Source organism: Caretta caretta, chromosome 24 (assembly GCF_965140235.1).
Source record: "Caretta caretta isolate rCarCar2 chromosome 24, rCarCar1.hap1, whole genome shotgun sequence".
In the NCBI taxonomy this organism is placed as follows: domain Eukaryota; kingdom Metazoa; phylum Chordata; order Testudines; family Cheloniidae; genus Caretta; species Caretta caretta.
The window spans coordinates 9471081-9491137 of NC_134229.1; the positions used below are offsets into that span (position 1 = coordinate 9471081).

At 56.8% G+C, this 20057-nt stretch overlaps 2 protein-coding genes across 3 annotated transcripts; one reads left to right on the forward strand and one right to left on the reverse strand.

Annotated features, from left to right (window-relative positions):
- Positions 1-5122: 5122 nt before the first annotated feature.
- On the reverse strand, positions 5123-11436 carry SCNM1 (sodium channel modifier 1). 2 transcript variants are annotated; one of them, XM_048828945.2, is made up of 8 exons: positions 11307-11436; positions 10226-10296; positions 8918-9006; positions 8464-8561; positions 8282-8382; positions 7201-7388; positions 6486-6612; positions 5123-6007 (listed from the first exon to the last, which is right to left on the reverse strand). In XM_048828945.2, the coding sequence occupies exons 1-8, from the start codon at positions 11355-11357 to the stop codon at positions 5953-5955; spliced, it is 780 nt and encodes a 259-aa protein (XP_048684902.2). In that variant the 5' UTR covers positions 11358-11436; the 3' UTR covers positions 5123-5952. The 2 variants fall into 2 exon arrangements, with proteins under 2 accessions (XP_048684902.2, XP_048684900.1); XM_048828943.2 differs by having other exon boundaries at positions 5123-6012; positions 11307-11432.
- Positions 11437-11856: 420 nt separating this feature from the next.
- LYSMD1 (LysM domain containing 1) lies at positions 11857-20050 on the forward strand. The gene is made up of 3 exons (XM_048828946.2): positions 11857-12437; positions 15989-16305; positions 18200-20050. The coding sequence occupies exons 1-3, from the start codon at positions 12258-12260 to the stop codon at positions 18357-18359; spliced, it is 657 nt and encodes a 218-aa protein (XP_048684903.2). The 5' UTR covers positions 11857-12257; the 3' UTR covers positions 18360-20050.
- Positions 20051-20057: the final 7 nt, after the last annotated feature.

Sequence of the window (20057 nt, forward strand, 5' to 3'; positions counted from 1 at the left end):
TCCTGGGGCAATGGAGAGGCTGAGAATCAAGGGGCACCATGTTGGATGGGGGGGTCCCCCATGGGCACTTAGCCCTGCAGCCTCACTCCTGATCACCCCTGAGCTGATGGTGCCCCTCAGGTCCAGGTTTCCCAGCCAGCCTAGCTCCTTACGGCCCCCTCCCTGCTGCCCAACAGGGGCTTCCCCCGCCATGATGGGGGGATGGGCATGGCCCTACACAGCCATTGTCACTCTGACTCCAGACCTGGGAATCCCTGGGAACAGACACCCCTGGGGCAAAGGAGTTCGGATTCAAGCTCCACAGAGGGGCCATCGTGGGGAGGACCGATGTGGCTGGCCTCCCATGCCCGGGCTGGCAGAAGGGAAGGCCCCCAAGCCGGGCGCCGACTGATGGGCTTATATGGTAAGGTGGCATGCTAGCTCCCTCCCTGTCCCCGCAGCCGTCACACCCACGGGCTGATGGGGGCAGGTGGCATTAGTCAGCAAGCGCGTTCGGGACCGTGCTAAGCCCTGCCCGGCCTGGGACTGCCAGCCTCGTAAACAAGCGGCATGGGTCCCACTTGTGCGTCTTACTCAGCATCAAAGGGCTGCGGCCCCAGGCTGCGAGGAGCAGGGATGAGTGATAGGGATGGGTGGGAGGCGAGGGGAGGGAGCTGGGGCTGGGCAGCTGGCAGGGCTCGAGTCACTCGGCTTGGGTCCCTGCACAGGTGACTACAGGCAATTCCTGGCCAGCACCACCAGGGGGCAGCACGGCAGGGGGCTATGGAGCTGGGCTGGCTTCTGACCCCTTTCTGCGTGGTGGCCACACCTGCCTGCTGCAGAGCCCCAATGGGAGGAGGGGGTATAGTTTCAGCACAGGACACCTGGGTTCCATTGTTGGGTCCGAGGAGTCCTGCCCCATGTAAGGGGCAAATCAGGGTGGAGGCTCAAAAGAGCTTTATAAAGGGGAGGCAGCATGGTCCAGCGGTTAGCGTGGAGGTGGGGGAGGAGTCAGGACACCTGGGTGCTATTCCCCGCTTTGCCACTGACTCCTTGTGTGACCCTGGGGCAAGGCCCCATCTGTGCCTCAGTTTCCCCCTCTGTAGTATGGGGCCACTGATTCTGCTCTGCCTCTATAACTTGCTTTGAGATGCGCAGAGGCAGGTACTCTGAGAGCAAAGTGTCCCGTGGGCCGCTGGGGGCCAACCGTGGGAGAGGGCCCCGCCTGTCGAGGGGATCCAGCCCCACCCGGCCCTCTGGAGCAGTGACCCTGATGTAGCTGGCCCCTGGGGCTGGATAAGTGGGGGTAGGTGGAGCAGGGGCCGCTGCGTCACAGCAGAGAGGAGGCGAGACACCATCAGCTTTGGCTTATGCCCATGATCCGGTGGATACTGGAGGCAGAAGTGGGGGGACTTCGCGACTGAACTCCGGCTGTCTCCAACGGCGCTGGGCACCCAGCACGGGGGCAGGGACAGGAGCCTGCAGCATCCAGGGCTGGCACAGCTGCAAAATGGCACTGCCCCATGGCGCCACCCTCCCCACTGACCCTACCGCTGCATGGACCCAGGCTGGCGCCTGCCAGGGACTCAGCGGCTAAGCTCTGGCACGATAGGCTCCCGGAGCTGCCACTGGGGGAATGGCCGCAGGCAGGCAGCGCCGCAGCCAAGTGCCCCCTGCCCTGGTGTATTTATACCCCTGGGATCAGCCCGTGAAACGGAGCGAGGGTGATCGGGTTACGGCCCAGCGCGGACGTCACCCTCAAGGAGAGGAAGGAGGCCAAGGGTTTCCCAGCCAGCACTGTCCCCCATACCCAGTAACCGGGGTTGGACCCTATCTCCACCAATGGCACCCCACCACACACCGCCTTCTCCTCTTCCTCAGCTAGATGAAGGCCCCTGCGATCCTTCCCACAATGCTCCCTTCTCCTCCAGGTGGCCCCTTGGCTGCCATCAGTCAAGTGTGTCGCACTACCCCTCCCCCCAAGCCGGAAAGGTTTATAAGCCCTAAAATTTACACGTCTAGCAGCTGGAAACAACCTATTAAAGCAGGCGGCTCAGCTGTCCTGCGGGACGCTGAGCAGGGTGTACGCGGCTGGTGGGGGAGCGTCTCACGTGGCGTGAGCCAGATCAGGCCAGCCTCGCGCGGGGAGCGCCCACTCCCATAGCCGGGACGGTGCCCGCCTGCTCCCTCTGGGCGGTGACTCCCCCCGCCCGCAGTCAGCTCCACTGAGCCCAGCAGGCCCCACGCTCCTGAGGGAACTCCAGCTCCGGCCGCACCCAGGGCCGGCCCCTCAGCCTGCAGCCTGGGCCCCTTTCACGCCCCGTTGGCACCAGCACCCGGCCCCGTGATCCTCCCCTGCAGCGCTTTGCTGCCAGAGCCCTTCGGCGCGATTCAGCCTGGGAGCACAGCCTCCCCCTGCAGGGACCCAGCGGGCACAGCCACCCAACACCCGCTGCCTATTTATAGGCAGGAGCCTGACCTAGAGGCCAGACTGGCCTGGCTCAGCCCAGGCTCCCAGGGCCTTGTTCACAACCTGAACCCGCGAAACGTGGCAGAGCAGTGCCCACAAAGTGCCTGCAGGGGCAGAGCTGCTCCTGAACTGCCTGCAGGCAGACGAGAGGCAGCACACCCCCCCCCCCCCCCCGCAGCTCTGGCATCATGCCAAGCATCCCCCCCTCCCCTCCCAAGGGGCTCAGGGGCCACAGCCCCTTTGGCCTCGCAGCTGAGGTTCACAGCATGAGGTTCTCCTCTGTGCCTATTCCTCCCCCAAAGCCAAGGGCCACAGGGTGTGCGGATTCCCCTCCGTGACCTTGGCCATGGGTTAAGGGGAGCTGATCACTCCCCAAGGCAGCCCCTGCTCTGCCTGTATTCTGGGGGGGTGCATGTGGCCCATTCGTTCTCAGCAGGGCCCTTTGGGGCTCAGATCAGCTGCTCCAAACTTGGGGCCTGCTGATTAGGAGGAGGATCCAGCCAGTCCGCACACTGCGCTGGAGGCAGAGCACCCAGGGGTAGCGGCACAGAAGCCTCACGTGCAGTGGAGCGGACGCTGCCAGGGAGGAAACTTTACCCCAGTATTTAGATTTATCACTGTCCGACAGTGGTGGCTAGACAGGGGCCCCTCGCACCAGGCACTGCAGCCCCAGCGTGAGAGACAGCCCCTACCTTAAAGAGCTCAAAGTCTGAATAGAGCAGACACACACAAGGAAACTGAGGCACAGGGAGGGCAAGGGACTCGCTTATGGTCATGGAGCATATCAGTAGCAGAGTCAGGAAGGGAGCCCGGCTGTCCTGTGGCCCAGGCCTGCCCCACCAGACCTCACGAGGAGTAGAAGTGGAGGGGGGAGCCGGCAGGCCTCCAGGCTGCCGTTGTGTCTCCCAATAACTAAGCTTACGGCGCCCTCTGGGAGGCCCCGAGGGCTGCATGGAAGAACACCAGGGCCAGTAGCTTCACAATCCTTTTTCCAAGCCAGGGCCCTCCGGTGCTGATCCAGAGGCCCCACACCTGATGCCAATCCGCACCCCCTTCCCTCAGCTGTTGTCCTCCTTAGCTCCTCGAAGCAGGACGTGAACCAACTAGGGGTGCTTGAGGGGCTGGTGAAAGGGCCTCACATGCAGCCTCCATCCTTGTTGAACTGAACAGGAGATGCAACCCGGTCGCTTTCACAAGCGGCTCAGCAGGTGGGTCGAGGCCCTGGGCTCCCACCCTTGCTGAGGTCGCTTTAACGACCTGAGCTGACCCTCCACCTGCAAGTTCTGGGCCCCGAGCAGAAAGGCGGCTGGCCAGTTAGCCCCCCTGTGCTCATGCCTGGCAGAGTTCAAGCTGTATTAACAAACGCTGGAAACTCAGTGCAAGCACAGTCGCTGGGAACGTTCAGGATTCGAACGTTGAAGGCCCACAAGGCTCTGAGGTCTGCCAGCATGCACAGCAGCTAGAAAACTGACCAGGAGCCAGGACATCTGGAGGGGCCAACCCCAAGGCCTTGCTGTGGCCTGAGCAGGGAGGATACTGGGTCAGGGAGGCGGGAAATGGGGATAGGAACGGGCCAGGGTGCAAATCGAGGGCTGACTAAACCTGGAAAGCTCAGCTGGGTCAGTGGGAACCAAGAGTTGCTCGCTTCTCACTCTCCTGGTGCAAATCAGGCATGATGCCTGATCAGTGGAGTTACACCAGTCTGACCAAGGACTAGGAAGGAAGATGATCTGGCCTCTGCGTTTCTATGACTGGATCTAAGGACCCACAAGGGCAACAGGGAAAAAACAACTGGGAGACTGGGAGCTCTGGGGGGCAGGGACATTGGTCTGGTGTGTGTTTGTTCAGTGCCTAGCACCAGGGGGTCCTAGCCCATAGCTGGGGGGCGGCGCTGGAGTGCTACCATAATACACCTAATATGGGCTCCTGGCTAGGGCTCCTGAGCGCTACTGTAATACACCTACTATATAACGTACAACACCTAATGCCATGGGGTCCTGGTTCATGGCTAGGATGCCTGAGCGCAAGCGTAATACACTTAATAGGGGCTCCTGGTTCATGGCTAGGGCTCCTGAGCAGTATCGTAATACACCTAATGCATAACATACAGCACCTAGCACAAGAGGGTCCAGGTCCATGACCAAGGCTTTAAGGTGCTACCATAATACACCTAATATGGGTACCTCGTACATGGCTAGGGCTTGGAGCACTACCGTAGTACATGTAATATATAACTAATAGATAACTTCCAACACCTAGTGCCATTGGTTCCTGGTTCATGGCTAGGGTGCCTGAGCATTACCGTAATACACTTAATACATAACATACAGCGCCTAGCACAACAGGGTCCTGGTCCATGACCGAGGCTTTAGGGTGTTACCATAATACATCTAATAAATAACAATAATTTTAGCCCTCTGATCCAGCAAAGCACTTAAGCCTGTGCTCAACTGTAAGCCCTGATTTCAAATGGGACTGCTCCCATATTTACAATTGAGCACGTTCTCAGGCCCTGGAATGCCTCACAGGGACCACCACCCTTTTCCTTGTTACTGTGTGTGGTCGCTAACATACGTATATTTGAAATGAAGCGTCAAATGTAATGCAAATAGGAAGGTGCCACCTCACCCGTGGGCTGCTGCAGAATAGGCCCCAGGAAGTAGGAGAACAGAAGACGTCTGTATTGCTTTTTAATGTACCAAGCCACCCCCGCAGCACAGGGAGAAGCCAATTCGATTTGAGGATCGACTTTTTAAAAACAAACTTAAACCACCGGGGGAAAAAAGGCCAGAGAATTGCCTGTTAGGAGAGAGCATTGTCCCGTGAGCTCTGGGGGGCAGAGAGCGTCTCCTTTGTTCTGTATCTGTGCAGTGCCCAGCACAATGGGGTCCTGATCAGCAGCTGGGATGCCTAAGTGCTACCGTAATACACCTAATAAAAGTGATCAGAACATAAGTGGGAGTCAGGACTCCTGAGTTCCATTCCTTGCTGCCAGTCTGTGCCTCAGTTTCCCCACATGAAAGGGGCATGATACTTTCCTCCCTCTGGGAGAAGCTTTAAGATCCTGGGTTGAAAGATGCTAGATGAGCCCGAAGCACTGACTTCCTCCGACACTCTCCACTTTCCCGTGTCCCGCCGAGAGCTGTGTCTCACCCTTGTGCTCATCCCCAGAGACAGAGCAGACCTCGTGCTGGGAACCTTTGGCAGTGGCAACATGACAGCTCCCACTGTGAGTGACCCCAGCAGTGTCTGTGGATACAATGAAGCGGTGATGGGGGTTTCTAGGAATTGTTTGGAAACATCCTTCTTCCCTGGTGATTTATATCCCAAGTCAAAGCCATGAGAAGATGCAGACAGGCCGTTCCTGCCCCCGCTGCCAGCCTCATCCCAAGAGATCGGTCAGCGTTGCTCGGTACCGGGTCCGGTTCCTGGGGGTATCTCACTTGTTGGAGAGGCTGAGAAGTCAGCATGGAGGCAGAGACGGTGGCTCGTCCTCGTCAGAGTCAAACTCCACGTTCTCGTCTTTTACCCACTTGCCGGAAGTGTCCTGGATCCAGCCTGAGCTGAGGGAAGGACAGACAGTCAGAGAGTTACAAACACTAGGACAGGTGGATGCCAACTGAAGAAGACTGAAGGATGGTGTTAAGGAGATGGTTTCTCTGCTGACATGGCACAGGACTCCTAGGTTCTATACCCAGTTCTGTCAGTACCAGTCTCTCCATCCCACTCCCTGTGCCTCAGTTTCCCTTCACCTGTGAAGCCATCCCTTTGTAAAGCATTTGGAGATGGATGGATGAGGAGGGCTGTGCGGGACTGCATGCATGAGAAGCCCAAGAACTAGATGGGCAGAGCCATGGAGGACAGATGGTAGATTATATCCCCGGGCTGGCCCCCAGCAATGGGCTGGAGAGGACTTTGGGGGCTTTTCCCTTTGCTGAGTGTTGAGATGGTCGACTCAGCCCCACTCAGCCCCAGGGATCGGACCCCTGCCGATGCACCCTGCTGCTATGCGGGGAACAAGCAGAAGCCAGCTCACCTCCTGAGCAGGAGATAATGCTCCAGAGCTTGGCGCTTCTCAGGGCTGATGGCTTCAGGCTGGGGAGACAAGGAGGATTTTCCTTTGCTGCTTCTCTTGATCCTCGCAGCAGGTTCCTTCTGCAAATCTAGAATGAGAAGAAAGGGACGCGATGAGGCCGTGAGGCCTTGGAAGGTCGGGATGGAACATCGCTGCCCACCGCCCGGCACCTGTGCAGAGAGCTCATCACCTCTGTGGACGCACTTAGTTCCGAGCCAAATCGGCGGCTCATGGGAGGCTGAGATCAGGGAGCTCATGTGACAGGGGTAATGGCACTTTGCATTTCTACAGTGATCTGTAGTGCCGCTCACAACCCTGAGTGACAATGAGGAATGCACCCCCCAAGGGAAACCAAAGCTTGGGGATTTGCCCCAACGCAACATAGCAAATAAATGGTGGGGAGAGTAAGAGAACCCAGGAGTGTGGAATTCCAGCCCCACCCCACCGCCCACTCTAACCACTAGACCCTACTCCCCTCCCAGAGCTGGAGATAGAACCCAGGAGTCCTGACTCCCAGCCCTGCCCCACATTCTACCAGGCAAACAACAGCAGTGGAATTTCCCGAGGATTGCAGAAACATATGAGCCACTACAGTGAGACAGCTGAATGGTCGATTTAACTGTCCCCAGGCGCCTCAGTGGAAGGGGCAAGACCCCGGAGCCTGTCAGGCTCGTACCTGCTCGAGGGCTGGCATGTCCAGGAAGCCGCATGGAGTGGGGGGCGTCCGCAGCGGCACATTCCTCTTCACCTCTCGCCACGGAGCTTCCCGGCTCTGCCGGCTGCTTCCCAACAGCACTCCTGAAGGCAGTGGGGGCAGCAGGCTCCCTCCCAGAAGAACTAACGCTTGAGCTGCTGCCATCGGACCTAAAACAGACAGCAGGTCCCCTGTGACTAGTGTTGACCAGCTGCCCACTGTGCACAGCCACAGTGACAACCAGGGATGGTATCTTGCTGTCTAGAGCCCCATCCGTCAGAGGACCGCAAAGTGATTTCTGGACAGGGAGTAACCCGCACAACTCCCCACGTAAGGAAAATAAATATTATCCCGGTGTTACAGAAGGGGAAACTGAGGCACGGAGGGGACATGACCAAGTCAGTGGCACAGCTGGACACAGAACCCAGGAGTCCTGATCCCCAGTTCCCTGTTCTAACCACCAGACCCGCTCCCCTCCCAGATCTGGGAACAGAACCCAGGAGTCCTGACTTCCAATCCCCCTGCTCTAGCCACCAGGCTTTACTCCCTTTCCAGAGCTGGGAAGAGAACCCACGCATCATCTCTTCTAGTCCTCTGCCCTAACCACCTAAGGCTGGGAACAGAACGCAGGTCCCCTGCTCTGACCATTAGACCACACTCTCTTCTCAAAGCTGCTGCCTTTACATGATACGCGTTCCACTGCTGAAATATAAAGCAGACATGGAAGAGATTTGCAATCCCCCGCTCTGAAATCATTCCCACTACACCCGGAGCCTGGCCTACCAGGAAAACGACCAGCTTAAGGATTCAGGGCCAGATCCCCAGCTGGTGTAAGTCAGCACCATGCCACGGACATCCACAGAGCTATGCTAACTGACACCCACTGGTCGAATGGCCCTTAGAGAGGAACAGAGCAGAAAAGCCTGCTGTGGGCAGATGTCCAGCAGATGGTGGCGCCACCCAGCAGCAAAGACCTTGCCAAGGTTGTGCCAGGCTCTCGTACCAGCCCCCGATGCCATGGCGAACCCTCAACCCGAGCTGGCAGGGAACGGATAGGTATTACCTGTTCCTTCGGCAGCAGCTGTTATAGGGAGAGGCTTTCAGCAAAGCGTTCTGGGCAATCTTCCTGGTCTGAGCCAGCAAGGGTGCAGGAAACGCAAGATCCTAAGGAAAACACAGACAAGCTCAGGACAGCCAGCCGGGTAAAGGTCGTGGGAGGGGTTCCCATAGGGCGCACATGCCAACCTGCGTGCCCGCCTCCTCTGCCCGCAGGAACTCCTGCTGCCGCCGCTTCTGCACCTCATTCTCATGTGACCGCTTCTTTCCGTAGAACGTCTGCAGGCCTGGGACACAGAGAGAGACAGACACAGGTAATCCAGGCGCGAGACTCTCGCCAGGCAGTCTGCCACCCAGCCAGGGTTACACTGCCAAAGGGCTGCCCAAGTGGCTGTCGGTTTGGGGTGGCACGTACTGCCCCCTCCTGCTGTGTCTCAGGGGGATGGATGGATGGCTTTGAGCAATCCAAGCACTATAAAAGTCCAAACCTCGCTGGGACATCTCAATCTGTCTTCTACCTACCAGCACCACTGACTGCCCCTGAGCTTTGGGAGTGAAGCTGGACTCTTCCTTCCTCCTGCACCATCCCCACTACCCAGGGTCTGCAGCTCCCTGAGGAACTGAGCCCTTAGGGCTGACTTACTAGCTACGTGTTTCTTGCCGGCCCTATGGACCGTCAGCATGTCAAGTGTGTCAAAGACTGGACGGTGGAAACACACTGTGCAGGCGTATCTGAGAGAGAGAGGAAAAACAGTCACATCAAGCCGGGAGCATCCCCCGTCACGCACACCTATTAGGACAGATGCCCCCCAGCCCTTATCAGCGTTAAGAGACACAGCGCAGTTGGTAACACTGAGCTGGAAGAGACACTAGTTACATCCACTAGAATAAATTACCATGATTCTCAGATTCACCCAGCGCAGTGGGACCTCAACGAACGTAACTGGCTGAGGCTCTCAAAGCACAGGCAGCCAGGTTAAGTGTTACTATTCCCATCTCACCCACGGGGAAACTGAGTGATTTGCCCAATGAGTCAATGACAGAGCTGGGAAGAGAACCCAGGTATCTCGACTCCCTCTCCAATGCTCTGGATGCTGGACCACACACCCTCTGTTTTGTTATCCCCAGTTTGCAGTTGAGGAAACAGGTCAGGACAACGTAAGTGACAACCAAGGAGAGTCAAGAACTGAACCCAAAATTCCTGGCTCTGTGGCCACTGGACCGTGCTCATTCTCTGACAGACATCCAAAAGTCTGAATGCCGAGCCAACCGGTCTGAGTGTGTAATATTAGCCAGAGGCTCTCTGGGGGACGTATGGCTCTTTTACATCTGAAGAGAAGTGGGAACTGCAAAGCCAAAATGAAAACTAAAATTAAAAAAAACCCAGATCAGCTTCAATATACAGCCCAGATCCCAGCACCCTGGATTTTGGTGGTGTTTGAAATCCAGATCTGGGTCTAACTTTTACAGATTGTCCCTATTTTTATAATGGGCCTGAGCAAAACATTCCTGAATGCTGGGGCCTTGGAAATCCAGATCTGAATTTAATAACAAATAACAACCCCTAGCTAGCTCTTATCTAGTGCTTTTCATGAGTAGAGCTTGATAAAGGAAGAGCAGTATTGTTATCCCCATTTTACAGATCGGAAAACTGAGGCACAGAGAGATGAAGGGATTTGCCCAAGGACACCTAGCAGGCTGTAGCAGATCAGGGAAGAGAACCCAGGTGTCCTGATTCCAACTCCAGTACTCTGTGCATTAGGCCACACTGCCAATTTTGCAGCTTCAGTCCTCAGAATAAATAAATACACTAATTAATGAATTGAATCGATTCAAAGGATCATGTTTCAATGTGCGCTTTAGGCTGAGGTTGGATTTTATTTGACCCGATCCTTATGGCATATGGTCTTCTCAGAACCATATTGCTTGCTGTTGAATGGGTCTAACGCACCTGCCGTTCCTTAGCAACAGCGCCTCGTCCTCTGGGATGTAGTTTGCCAGCAGATCTGCAACTCTTCTTTTCTGAATAAACGAACAGGCCACGTTACTGAGGAATCAATCTCTCTGGTGTAGGCAGCAGAGCAACTGGCATCAGTGTGGCCATAGATCAATAAGAATAACAATCTCTAGCTCTTATCTAGTGCTTTTCATCCGTGGGTCTCAGAGCGCTTTACAAAGGAGGCTGGTAGCATTATCACCATTTTACAGATGGGGAAACTGAGGCATGGAGCAGGGCAGTGACTTGCCCAAGGTAATCCAGCAGGCCAGTGGCAATGCTGTGAATAGAGCCCAGAGCAGCAGGGATGGCGGGGGGAAGAGGAGCCAGAGGCCGAGAGGTTTTGGGGTGGTTGGAGAGGGCCAAGAGGTGTTAGGGGATCACCCTGGGGATGGGAGAGTGGTGGGGGGGAGCATTGGGGTGACTCGGGGGTTGAGAGGGAAGCTTGGGGACTGCTCTGGGGCTGCAGGGCAGTGGGAGGGCTGGAGGGAGCCAGGGGGTGGGGAGTTGAGGGGCTTGCTCTGGGGATGGGGAGAGCTGGGGAGGGGTCGCGGGAGCTGGGAGGATTGGGGGGGGTCACTTTGGGGAGGGATTGAGGAGGAGCCAGGGGGGTCCCTCTTGGAATGGGGGGAGCTCGGGGTAGCGGGGAATTGACGGGAGCTGGGGGATCGCTTTGGGGATGTGGGGAGACTGAGGAGTCGGGGGGTCACTCTGGGGATGGGGGGCTAGGGAGAGTCGGGCGGGATCGCTCTGGGGCTGCGGGGAGCCGGGGGGCTCTGGGGGGACTGAGGAGGAGCCGGGGGGGTCACTCTGGGGCTGTGGGGAGCCGGAGGGATGGGAGGCTCTGGGGGGACTGAGGCGGAGCCGGGAGGGATGGGAGACTCTGGGGAGACTAAGGCGGAGCCGGGGGGGGTCACTCTGGGGCTGCGGGGAGCCGGGGCGGGGTCGCTCTGGGCAGCTGTCGCGCCCCGGCCCAGGACAGCTCTGCGGAGCCGGGGTGTCCGACCCCGCTGCCCAGCCCGACTCGGCCGCTCACCTGCAGCACATTCAGCTGGCCCGAGTCATCCCCCTCCCGCTTGAAGGACATGGCGGCGCTCCGCGACCCCCGGCCGCGGTAACCATGGGAACTGCGGCCACCCAGCACTTCCGGTTTGGTTCACTTCCCGGCCTACCCTTCCCAGCATGCCTCTTGGCGCTCCGCGCGGATAGGCCCCTTGGGCTAAACCTCCCGTGAAGCATTGAGAGGGGCCGAGGAGGCGGGGCATGCTGGGAAATGTAGTCCCGGACCCTGGCCCCTCTCCCCTTCGGCGTGGCTTGTGGTTGGGATGGGGGGAATGTTCCCCATTGTGCCACCTCTTTGGCCCCACACGGTTATGGGGTGGGAGGAGCTGCCAGGGATCCTGGGGGGGCAGGCAACGAACCAGGGAGAGACCACATGTCCCAGAGGTCTTTGCGTGGGGTGGGAGAGGGACGGGGCTGGCCCCGCCCCGCCCCGCTCAGCTGTTGGGGACCCGCTGAGCGACACGGGAGGCTGCGGGCACTGGCTGCTCTGCAGGGGAGGGGCCGCTGGGGGGTGGCTGGGTCCGGGGGAGCGGCTGGGTTCCGGGGGGGGGGTTGCCCCTTCCCCCGAATAAAGAAGGAGCTGGGGAGGGGACAGAGAAGATTGAGGAGACCCCCCCCCATCCCTCTCTGGTGTAAGGGGTGGGCAGGAAATTGGGGGACCTCCCTTCCATCCCCTCCCCCACCTGTTCAGCGTGGGTGCGGAAATTGCCCCCCCCCCCCGCCTGTGCCCTGGAGTAAAGGCTGAGGGGCGAACAAGCAGGAAAGCAGAGAGCGTTGTGGGGGGGCTCAGAGTGGGGGAGCCCTGGCCTGGCTGTTTACTCTGCTCGAGGGGGGTCCTGCCATGAGCACCCCTCAGGAAAGCCCCTCCAGAGCCCGGGCACCTCTGCTGCCCGCACTGGTGCCCCACTGACTGGGGGGGGGAGGGATGGCCTCCCCCTCCAGGCAGGGGTCCCCTGGAGGGGCTCGGCTGCTCTGCGGCAGCAAGACCCGGTCCTACGGCAGCCTTGTCCAGTCCATGTGCTCCCCGGTGAGGGAGAGGAGGGTGGAACATCGCCTGGAGCCGGGGGACACCTTGCAGGGGCTGGCGCTCAAGTATGGGGTTACGGTAGGTCAGCGCGGCAGCTTTTTATTGCAATCAGGGGGGTGCAGGTGACCTGGCAGGAGGGCCCCAGTGAGGTCCCCCGGTTAGAGTGGGGGACAGAGTGCCGGACTCCTGGCTTCTCTTCCTTGCTCTGGGAGGGGACTGGGGTCTTGTGGATGGAGCAGGGAACTGGAAGCCAGGTCTCCTGGGTTCAGGGTGGATTTAATTTACATCAAATTGACTTAAATCATTATTTAAATCACTAATCAGGAAGACTTGATTTAATAATGGACTTCTGCATAAAAGTGCATTCTTGTTGGTTGTTATAACCTTAATACACAACTTCACAACTCAGAGATAGATGTAGGTTTCATTTTTAGAAGGTATGCACCATATATTTTTAAAGTGATTTATTTTGAAAACTTTTCAGATTAGTTTTACAGCTATATCAGAAAATGAATGTTTGGTTATTTCATTTACCAAAGGTAATTGAAGCAGATATTTATGAAGTCATTGGGAGGTGAACTATCTCCAATTCAAGAGATTATTCATTAATATTTGGAGGATTTTCTTGCCATGCTGTATTAGGAGGAGAACTTCACCAGACAGACATTTAAATTGTTTTATTTAACTAAAACAACAACCTTAAGTATTCTGGATTTTTTTCTTCAACAGCAAACATATAATATTTTACCAAAACAAGCATATGAATTTTTGAATTTAGTTAAACATTCAAGTTTTTTAAAATCAGGTTTGTTTTGGTTAAAAATTGTTTTTAGCTAAAATAAATAAATGAATGTTAACACCCCCCCCCCCCCGCCAAAAAAAAAATCGACCATGTCAGCCAGGTCAACATGAGAAACTTAAAATATTGGTTTCTGCAGATAACTCAGTTGTCTTCACCTTCATTTTCCTGTTTGTTCATAATCTGGAAAAGAAAAACAGGCTTTCCTGCTTTTTCAGGTACCAAACAATTTCTCAATTTGGAATAAGAAAAGGAGTACTTGTGGCACCTTAGAGACTAACCAATTTATTTGAGCATGAGCTTTCGTGAGCTACAGCTCACTTCATCGCTACAGCTCACGAAAGATTATGCTCAAATAAATTGGTTAGTCTCTAAGGTGCCACAAGTACTCCTTTTCTTTTTGCAAATACAGACTAACACGGCTGTTACTCTGAAACCTGTCAATTTGGAATTTGCATCTGATGAAGTGAGTTGTAGCTCACGAAAGCTTATGCTCAAATAAATTTGTTAGTCTCTAAGGTTCCACAAGTACTCTTTTCAATTTGGAATGAATTAGTCCAAAGGAAGAAAATATTTTTTCTACACCGGCAGAAGAAGCTACTGCTGTTAAAAGTGAGATTATCACTTCAGCAGTCTCTGAATCCAAGTGCTTAAGTGACTTCCACCAGTTCACTGGTGTGACTTTCTTTAAAACATCATCAGCAAATATATTTCTTGAATGGTTCTTATTCCCAAACTGGGTCTCTTTTATGGGTAGATTGTTTAGGTTAATCTTTCTATCTATACAAAATTGGGTCCCTAATCCATGAACTATTAGAACTCATTACAAAACTTTTCTTGAACATTACTTGAATATATATTCTCATACTATAGAATTAGAATTTATAATCCCTAATCCATGATGAGATATCTGAGCTATAATGTGTCTTAATTAAAACTATCTTTAGATAGGTTTTTTCCTCAAAAGGAATTTTAATACAAAAAAATCATTGATTTTTATCCACCCTGCCTGGGTTCTACTCCCCACTCTGGGCCTCAGTTTTTCTATTACAAAAACCAAGTTATTGCTATTGACCTATCTTTGGTAAAGCGCTAGCTATCTGATTTCAAATTGCCACAGCACTGGTGAATGCTCCTCAAGCTGCCAGCTCTCCATTTCCAGGCCCTCCTGAGGACGCTCTTAAGGGATCCCCTCAAGAAATGTGCGAAACAAGCAATTATATCTGTAGAGTGAATCCTTCCCCTGGGTTTCCTAATGCGTCCTGACTTTCATTCTTCCCCTTGTAGGCCCTGATTCTGCAGCTTGGCTCCAGATTGATTCCCCTCCCCCCACCCCCATTTTGTACAGTGCTTGGTGTGTCTTGGACAAGGAGCTCTGCCGAAGCATTTAGCGTTACCCCTTTTCAGTTTTGTTTGCCGAGTGTCTGGGGTGAAGCAGGGAGGGTCCTGTCATGAGCACCCCTAAGAAAAGGGGCACTGGGAGGAGTCACCTCTCCAGAGTCCAGGCACCTCTGATCCCCCTACAGTGAGGACTCCTGGCTCTTGTTTGAGGCTACTCCAATACACATAATGAACCCTAATAATTGATACTGCTCCAGAGCAGTGCCAGGGGACTGGCTGCGAGATCAGAGACTGAGTCCCCACCCCTAGGACTCTACAATCCAGCACCCTGATTGTGGAACTCTGAGCGGGCACCCCTCTGGAGTCCCTGGGGTGTGGTGGTAAGTGGGGGTGCACGGGGGGCTGAATGTCTGGAGTCTCATGCAGGATCAGGGCTCCGACCCTGCACTCGCTGTCTCCTCTTGGTCTCCCGTGCGTGCGGCTGCCTCCTTGTGAGGCTGATGTGACCCTGGTAATGTGCGCATACACACACACACGCTCTCACATCTTTCTCATTTCCTGTTTTTGCAGCTTTCTGTTCCTTTGGCCTCATGTGGCTCTCAGGGAGGGAGGCGGGGGGCAGAGATCAGTTTCTGCTGCAGAAAAAGCTTGCCCCGGTATCACCTCCAGCCTGCCCGGGGCCTGCATTTGTGATCAGGCAGCAGATGGCTGTTGAGTGACTCTGGGAGTGTAGCAGTTTGAATCTTGACAGGCCCTGCAGCCTGACAGCACCAGTTCAGTCTTCCCCATGACACATGCATGCTGCCCCCTGCTGGTGTGCTCCTGCCCTGCAGCTGGAGGGGCTGGGAAAGCGGGGAGCTGTCTCTGGGGCTGCCAGCCAGGGGGGTCAGCTGTGTTTGTGTGACAGATGCTGAGAACCTGCCAGCTCATTTTGCAGGAGCCCAACAAGCCACCAGTCAGGCGGAAGGCAGGGTCTTTCGGTCTCTGGGCTGGAGTCGCGGCACGTGCCATGGTGGTGGACTCCCAGCCCGTCTCCCTCATCCACCCCTGGCTGAGCGTAGGAGGCAAGTGTGCTAGGGGGTCCTCCCTGCCTAACAATGGCACGCCTCTCTCCTAGCCACTGGGACAGCACAGTACTTGCCTGGCTGCATTGAACACCATCCTCCAGGGGCTCGGTCAGTTTCCCTCCCCCTCCTACCGTGGCATTCAAGTTCCAGCAACCCCCTAACCCGTTTCCCTGCCAGCATGAGCCCGGCACTCGCAGCCCAGATCACATCATGCGCACACTTGCCATCATTGCTCTATTTGCTTACTGGTGCCCTCCACCCCATTTTGGTGGTGCCATGATATTAGGTGTCCAGCCTGCAAAGGAGCTTTAGGGAACAAGCCCTGGATCAGAGGCCGTTGTTCTCCTGGTGTATAGAGAAGGGGGTTGGTGACGTGTGTCCCAGGCCTGGAGGGGTCACAGGTGCTTATGGTCTCTTCCCAGATGGAGCAGATTAAGCGGGCGAACCGGCTGTACACCAGTGACTCCATCTTCCTCAAGACGACACTGCACATCCCCATCCTGGTGGAGCCCAAGCAGATGGCGAACGGCTTAAACCTGGAGGAAGAGGAGGCGGAGGAAGAAGCCAGGCGGCCTGCCACAGGGGAGGAGAAGCCGGTGCTAAAAAATGGCCCTGTGACCAGCACAGGTGCCACCCCCTGCCACGACCTCTCGGCCGCGGATTTCTTAAGGAAGCTCGACTTGGAGATCAGCCTGTCCAAGAAGGCTGCAGTGAAGAAGCTGCGGGAGGGTGAGATCGCGTAAGTGCCACCTTGAGGTTACTGTTGTGCCAAGCCACTAATGCAGTGCCCGGGCTGTATGGGTAGAGGATCAATCCCCAGACCTGCTCGTAGGCCCCTGCCAGCTGCGCTAAAGGAGAATCTCCCCTGGCTGCCCTTGGGTTTGCGCTTATATCCTCTGTGGGGCTGCTACAGGGCGAGGTGACCCCACAAGTGCCAGCTGCCTCCTGCAGGGGACGCAGTGATGCCTGAGTACCCCCCGCTCAGGTTTTACATGCCCCTTGGCGGGGAGGGAGAAATTAAAGCCCCAGCGAATCAGGCGCCATGCTTGTCAAAGTAAAAGAGCCCAGCGCCGAAGCCTGTGAGATCCTCCATGTCCTGCCCCATAGTTTGCTCCTCCCCAGCCCCCCAAGAAACCCACCTACCCAGGGGTCCCCAAGCCTGAGGGGCGGTGCCCTGGCAGGGGCTGTAGCGAATGGAGGTCGGAGAATGAGGGGTCGTTCCTTGCTGATGGGGGGGAGGTGACGTAGCCTCAAGCTTTGCCCACCCAACCCTCCCCCCCCCCGGTGCCATTGGCGACTACGTGCCATGCTCATGGCAGCTAGGATGGGGGAGTAGAGACGTGCACGGTGGGGAGTTCTCTGAAGGCGACAAACAGCAACCCAGGCACACACAGACATGTTTGCTTTGATGCTGTTTGTTCCCAGGGCCCCTCCCTCCCCCAACTTCATCTCCCACTGGTGCTGTGCGGGCAAGAGATAAGAGCCAGGAACTCGTGTCCTGCCGGGCATGTGCCGCTCGCTGCAGGGCGTCGGGGTGGGAAGGAATTCATGGGGGGCACTGGGATGTTTCCTGGGTTACTCCAGGGAAACGGCCGTCGGTCGCTGCTGGAGGAAGGGGAGATGCTGGGTTGGATGAGGCCTGGGTCTGATCCAGGCTGTCAGCACCTACCTCCCTGTGGGTCGTGGGGCAGACCTCCCTGTGCTGCTGGAAACGGGGATTGACAGAAGCCGCTCAGTTATTTTCCTCCCTTCTGTGCAGTGCTGCAGGGGGGTTAAACAGCCAGTGCATTAGCTCAGGGCACAGCCAGAGGAGCCCGCGGCCACCGTCTCCCCTCAGTCGGCTGCTGTAGAGGGAATGCCCTTCTCCTGGCCTGGGAGTCTGGCACAGCTGGGCCTCTGAGGACTGTGTTAGGGGAGCTGGCTGGGCTAAGGAGCTGGCCGCTGCTTGCCATTGACTAGCCTCTGTGACCACTAGAGGGCGCCATTGCCTGCGTTGAAGATCTCTGCAGTTCCTATCCCAGGCCTGGCCCCCCAGCTCGGGCAGTGCCCCTCAATCCTGATCTGCAGCCCGCTCCTACTCCAGCCCTGGGCCCCAACCCTCCAGCTTGGGCATTGCCCCTCAATCCTGACCTGCAGCCCGCTCCTACTCCAGCCCTGGGCCCCAACCCTCCAGCTTGGGCAGTGCCCCATAATCCTGACCCACAGCCCCCTCCTACCCCAGCCCTGCGCTCATCCCCCAACCCCAGTTGTGCCAGTGTCCCTCAATCCCAGCCCCAGAAGTCCCATCCCATGGCATCCTCCCCACAGCTCTGCTGATTCACTCCAGCCCTAGGTTACTTTGTAGCTTTGAACAAAGATCCCACAGGGATTATACAGGCCTCCCTACACCCTCCCCATCTGTACTCCGTCATCTCTGGTCCGTTGCACCCCTAGGTACCCCACTCCCCGCGCTGGCCCAATGTGTCTAAAGGGGGCTCTTCCCTGGATGCTTCCCAGCCCCAGCACAGGGTGGTGTGTCAGTTCAGCCCCCCCCCACCCCTCCGAGGAGGGTGGGCTGGGGGGATCCCTGAGCAGGGCCCGTCTGCGGTGGTCATTCCCCATTCAAGATCTAACTCCCTTCTCTCTCCCCGCAGTATCGCCAGGGCTGAGCCAGGAGCCAGCAGGACCTGCTCCTATCAGAGCGAGCCCTCGCCTCACGCTCAGCAGCGCTCCCTGCTGGGCCCCGTGCCGCTCACCAAAACCACCCGGGCTGCCACGCTGCGGGACCAGGAGGATGAGATCTTCAAGCTCTGATGGGCGGAGCCTTCTTTTCCTCATGGACTCGCCTCTCCCGTCCTAGCTGGCGCGTCCAGCCACGGGGAGAAGTGGGGGCGGCGCAGGGTTTGTGACGGCCCTGCCAGGGCTACGGCCCTGATCCCGGCAAGAGCCTGCATGAGCCCTCCCGCTGCCCCCGCCTTTGCGCCAATCTGCAGAGGGATGGGCTGGCTGCAGAGGGATCGGTGTATGGGGGACGTTCTCTGGCGGGGGGGGGGGGCATGCACTGAGGTGTGTTATGGGGGTGACTGGCAGAGCACCCCCTTGGGGCGGAGGTGTCTTGGCGGCACGCTCTAATGTCCGGCTTTTTCTGCACTGCTCTGCTCCTTGCTGGCCTTTCCCACTGCCGGGCTCTCAGTCCTGGCTAGAGCAGCCAGAGCTCCCCATCCCAGCATGCCAGCCTCTCCCTGTCCTGTCCTGTCAGGTCACCTGCAACCCCCTTGGGTCTCCTTGGCTCCCCCGCTCAGACTTTAGGGAAAGGCCTCGGGATCAGGTCCTCCGCCCTGCCCCACCCCCCATCATCTACTGATGCCCCTCAAACCCGACCTGCAGCCCTCCCTGCTCTTCCTGTTGTGGGACCTTGGCCTTAAATGAAACAGGTACCTTCACAAGCCTGACGTCCTGTGGGATGGCAGGACTCCCTGGCAGCTGATCCCGTAGGATGCCTGGCAGGCAAGAGTCAGCATCACCGCCAGCGAGCCCACAGGGGGTCGGGCTGATAATGCTCAACTCCCCCATGGGAAGGGCTCAGCATCTGCTGTGTTGAAACCCAGCCCCTTGGGCCTGAGCCGAAATCCGCCCAAGTCTTTCCATTGGGACCTGGCTTGGGGGCCGAGGGGGCGAATTCCATATGCTGCTTGGCTTCCTCACCCCGAAAGCGATGGGTACAACCCCTCCCACCCCCACTCCCCATGGATCTGTCCCCTGAGTCTGCCAGAGCTACTCAATGACCTCTCACTGCTTAGGATTCCTCTTAGCCCAGCTCTGGGGGAGGGAGCTGGGATCTGGCCCTAAGCCCAGCAGTGCCAGTCCAGCTGTGGGGGAGGGAGCTGGGGTCTGTCCCTCCTTGTGTGCCATTAATCCAAGGGCTGACCAATCCTTTCCGCCCATCTGGCCCCACTGGGGCTGTATGGGGCCCCTGAGAGACTAGTGCTGCTGATCGCCTGTTAATTTGTCTCTTTGTTACTGGGTGTGAGAGGGAAAACACCCAGATTGACTCTCAGCTCCCAAGCTGGTGTTTCAGGTGGGGGGTAGGGCAGGGACAGTTAGTGGCTTGTAACTGGCGTTTGTGGGCCAGGGGTGAATGGAGGACTCCCAGAACAGCCCCTCTTTGGAAGGCGTTAGCTGCTTGAGCTGAGCCAGTAGCCCCAGACTCTGTGTGGGGCAGGTAAGCTGGACTCCGATTTCCCCGCTCGTCTGTTTAATTCAGCCGTACTGATTTGGATCTCTTCGCTGTCCAGTACGGCCCAGCTCTGGAGAGGGAATCGGAGTTAAAAATAAAACCCTCCCTTGGGTTCCTCTTTAAAGCCACCTCACAGCTGAGAGGCCCAGATCCTCTTTAAATAACTCTGCCAGGTACTTTTCAGGCTCAAGATTGAGATCGGCCGGCTGCTAAGGGACCTGCAAATAAAAGTGTTCCATCCTGATTGCTCTTTGAACAAAACACGCAACACAGCT